The sequence below is a fragment of the Primulina tabacum genome, chromosome 16 (genome assembly GCF_025594145.1).
Source record: "Primulina tabacum isolate GXHZ01 chromosome 16, ASM2559414v2, whole genome shotgun sequence".
Taxonomy (NCBI): Eukaryota; Viridiplantae; Streptophyta; class Magnoliopsida; order Lamiales; family Gesneriaceae; genus Primulina; species Primulina tabacum.
In genome coordinates, this window is record NC_134565.1 from 21,109,177 (window position 1) to 21,113,809 (window position 4,633).

The 4,633-nt window shown below is 37.9% G+C and overlaps 1 protein-coding gene across 1 annotated transcript; it reads left to right on the top strand.

Annotated features, from left to right (window-relative positions):
• The first annotated feature begins 487 nt into the window (after nucleotides 1-487).
• Nucleotides 488-1,214, top strand: LOC142529872 (uncharacterized). Its single transcript, XM_075635555.1, has one exon. It carries the CDS (start codon nucleotides 560-562, stop codon nucleotides 1,022-1,024), a length of 465 nt encoding a protein of 154 aa, XP_075491670.1. The 5' UTR covers nucleotides 488-559; the 3' UTR covers nucleotides 1,025-1,214.
• Nucleotides 1,215-4,633: the final 3,419 nt, after the last annotated feature.

Consider the following 4,633-nt stretch of genomic DNA (forward strand, 5'->3'; position numbering starts at 1 on the left):
CTACATGCACGCACGTAAAATAAAACAACAAAAAACAACGGTGTTTTCTCATTGCAACAAATTAAGCTTCCTTGTGGCACGTAAATTAGAACAACAAAAAACAATATTTGCAGCTTTCTCCATTGAACGAATTATGATTCTCAAAATTGCTTCTTTTTCGTCAAAGTTCCGCAATTTATAGTAACACAAAAAGATGAAACCAGTGGTGTCACATATTTCTAGGTGAATCCGGAACAGACTGCTATGGATTTGCGTCAGATTCAGAAGATTTTAATTTTTTTTTAGAATCTGTGTCACATTATAACATATTGTTATATTTTCATAAACCACTCTCGGATGCTATAATCTTGAAATTTCTGATTATTTAAAAAAAGCCCAAAACAATACATATTTTAAGAAGAAAAAAAATTAGCCTGTTGACTTCTATAATCATGAAAAAAAGAATTGTAGAAAATAATGGCAGATGAGTCCAAATGAATCCACCATTCGCTAGTTGGTGTGACCTGTCCAATAACTACACATTTTCTCCGTTGCCTTTCTTTGGTTTGCAACCCTCAAAATGGCGATTTCCACACTCCAGAAACTCGCCTCCCGAATCACCAAAGCACCTTCTCTCTACATTTCCTCGGGCTCCGCCATCACTCGATTTTCCTCTTCTGCGAAAGTTTCCGATCGAATCGTTAAACTCTCAGCTATCGACCCCGACGGCAACAAGCGGGAAGTCGTGGGGCTTTCGGGTCAAACCCTGCTCAAAGCGTTGGCCAACCAAGGTTTGATCGACCCGGATTCCCACCGCCTCGAGGAGATCGACGCCTGTTCCGCCGAGTGCGAGGTCCACATCGCTCAGGAGTGGCTTGAGAAACTGCCACCTCCCTCGTACGATGAGCAGTACGTGTTGAGGAGAAATTCTAGGAATCGAGTTTTGAACAAGCACTCGAGGCTCGGATGCCAGGTGGTTCTGTCGCCGGAGCTGCAGGGGATGGTTGTTGCTGTTCCTGAACCCAAGCCGTGGGACATTCCGTGATTTTTGACCCTGACGCCTGTGAAGTCAGTTGTAAGCTTTTCATTTAATTTAAAATAATAAACATGCTGATGTTTTATTCGGATATTTGATCATGATGATATTATGATTACCCGGGATCGGGTTTATTGCAATTTCTCAAGGTTTGAGCTTTTCGACGAAATTTGTTGAAATGGGTCTTTTCTTCATTCTATCCCATGTCTCTTATACTGTTATCAAACAAATTATCTAGTTACCCTGATTCTGTGATTGACTTGGATGGAAATAATTTTCACCTCTTTTGCGTGTTTTTGTTATTGATTTGATTTTTCTTAGTATATTGGTGAAGTTCTGTGCCAGAGGATAAAATGTGACAATGAAAGCTCATTGGAACTTTGTTATTTTCTCTAATTTAGAACTCTGTGCCTGCATGTTGGTAGATTATTCAAAGGTTTGGGGTTATAATATTGTCTTACGTTGATTTACTGAGTGTTTGCACGTGAAAGTGTTGTTGAGGAACAGCCTATTACTTACTACTTGGTGTACTTTCGGCTGAAATAGTGAAAACGTTTACATCGGGTGTGTTTCAGACTCCTAATAGGGTTTCTATGTTTAGGAAAACTAGGAAAAGGGTGCATCGTGTTTGTAGATTACGAATATGATGCCCTGATATGGTTAGTGGATTTAGTTGTTGGCTAGGTATGTTTCACATTGCCAACAAATGAAAGCTTTTCTGGAAAACTTGATACCCCTGTATTCCTTATCGATGCAGGGAATAATGTTTTGTCATACATTGCTATGAGTTACTGAATGATTGTTGTATGGTGTGGGGTCCGGAACCCTAAGGTTATAAGCGTTTATCTCTGCAAATAATGTTGGCAGTGTCAGTTTTTATCAGTGACCATGAAATTAAAGTGATTAGTTCATATATGGAACAATAAAATTTCCAAGTATTTGTGTTAATGAATAATCTATATATTAATCTAACTTTTCAAGTGGCTAAAAGATTTGGTATAGGAACAACTGCTAACTTGATTTCCAGATAAATTCACGTCTTTGTTCAATGAATTCTTGTTTCTTTAGTCAGCTTAGTGCCTTTTATTTTAAAGGTGGTTGGATTTTTGGTATTTTTTGGGTTTTTCCATTTCAAGCGAATGGACATTGGAATATTGAATAATGTATGATATGAGCTTATGGACCATTTCATATGTTAAGTGGATGGTGTATATATAGCATGATGATTGCACCTGCGCAGGTCGAATGTTTGACCGGTCGAGACCAAAATTGGTCTCCAAGGCTAACCCAACTTTTGCTAAAAAAAAATTTCATGGAAATAAATAAACTAAATCAAATCATTTCCTCTTCTTCTTGTGTACCTTTTTGCATGGCCGAGGCTCTTCGTATGCTGAGGCTTTCTGCATGGCTTTGAGTCCTTTGGCATGGCTGAGTTAATAGTAAACACTTATTGGTGTCTTCTCGTGTGCCATCGGTCATGGAAGAGGAAAAGGATGCCCATACGCGTATGAGTAATCGGCCGACCTCCACAACCTATGAAACACCACATCCTTGCTCTTGCTCCCTTTTCTTACTTGTTCCGTTCGTTCTGCAATAGTTTCGAACTCCTTCGTGATAAAGTTGAGGTGTCGACTAAGTTCTATGTGTAGTAATTTTGTGCTAAGTTACTACAAGCTTAGTTTTTGTATCTTGGGAAAAAGTTTTCCATCGTGATCCTCGAAGGCATTTACTGGAGGGGACAAATCTGTTTTAAGAAAAATGTAACATTTTACAGGCCTCGGTTTTTGTAACTGGTTTCGTTTCTGCATCATATTATTTGTTCCTTCATATCAACGGGCGTGGCCGTGCTATCCATCTATTACGGCCTTCTGGGCAATCCAACCATTCTGTCTGTATATTTATAAATTCAAATTATGCAATTACTTTATTTACCATACCTCGTTTTCAGTTTCCATTTTGGTCGATATTTATCTTGACATATGTTGTCTAACAAAGGTTTGAGACTTGGAGCCACATGTTTTTCTCTTTTAACAAACATGCTGAAAAGGATAAACAAAATGCAAAAAACAAGAGGTGTTTTTCGTGATTGCAAAAAACTTGGAAAGGCGGAGCGTAAGTGTGACAGTCCATCTCCGTCTATTAACAAGAACTCGAAACAATAAATCTTTTAGGCTCAGGCTGTTAGGCAGAAAGATACTATATTCCATGATTATAAATATTTTCATCCCATATTGTTTGTTTAGTCGTCAGCAGTACCCTTGGTTTCCAAATTTTTAAATGGATATGGTTTTGTTCCTTCTATTGAGTCTGAAAAGGATCAAATAACTAATGGTGTTTTGTTCAACACTAGGTTGCATTGTGTTGGGGTGATAGGTAATGGTTTTGTAGATATGTTAAGTCCAAGATAGTTGAGATTTAGTAGATAACAAGTGAGGTGAGATGATATGACAATGTCTGGACTCTGGTGTTGGTTATTCAATGTTGAATAAATTATGAACACTGCTGCTTTTTACCACATAAAAATAAGATACCAAAAAAAATTAAAAAATCCAAGTCATTATACCCTTGATCTGGACATTCCTTCATTGCCAGTGAGGAGTAACTAAGAATTTCAGGCAGTTTGGACAGAAGACCATACATGTTACTACCGTTTTAGGGTTTTCCATTTTCAAATCTAAACTTCAATAAAACTCGAAATTACTCCTCGCTTATATTTGACCCACCTTTTTCGCTTATTCTTGATGTTGAGTCCTTGAAGATCTATAAATTACATAGGTATTTTCTGTATTTTTCTTTCTTCTGGTGGAGGCAATTGGAAATGAAATTATTAGATCTTTGGTTAATTTTTGGAGCAAAACTGGTGATGGATCTTGTTTTGAACTCTCCAATGACTTGGGCAGACCAAGGAGCCATCTACTTCTCTCGTTGGCTATGTTGAAAGCAGCTTGTCCACCCGAGTTTGTTTACCCAGTGATATGAGATGTTGGCATGAATCGATTTGTTTGAATTTCTGTTTTGTTAAAAGAATCAGCGTCGTGTAGCTAGGGCCAGTGTTCTATGTCGGATTGAAGGGCATTTTTAATATTTAAACCTTGTAATTCAGGTTAATGTGGAATCATGGACGTAATTACATAAATTTCTACCCTCCCATCCCTGATGTGACGATCCATCAATGTTACCATACAAGGGATGAGGAGAATCCAGCTTTTATCCAACCTAACAAACGTGAGTTAGTTACATATAGTTTCAACATCATGGAATTGGATGTTACACTATTATAGTACAGGATTCTTCTGAACCTTCATTTAGCTAAGATGGTGAGTGTGGTGAAGCTTTGGTTTGAAGGATAGTTTTGATATAACTCTCTCTTGTAATGATTGGATAATCATGTACATGTTGAAAGGATTGGATAATGTGTTTTTGCATTGTGTGTCTAGCATACATCGTCGATGATTAAGTGTGTGCTTATGATATGAAAGAGAGTACGCACTCCTGTAGTCTATGATCTGTGATTGAAATTGTTGGGTAAGTCAAGTACATGAGCTGTTGGAGAGGTTGATGCAGCCGCATGTATATGCTCTTCTACTATGCTCTTCTACGTGATATGTGCGATATGCC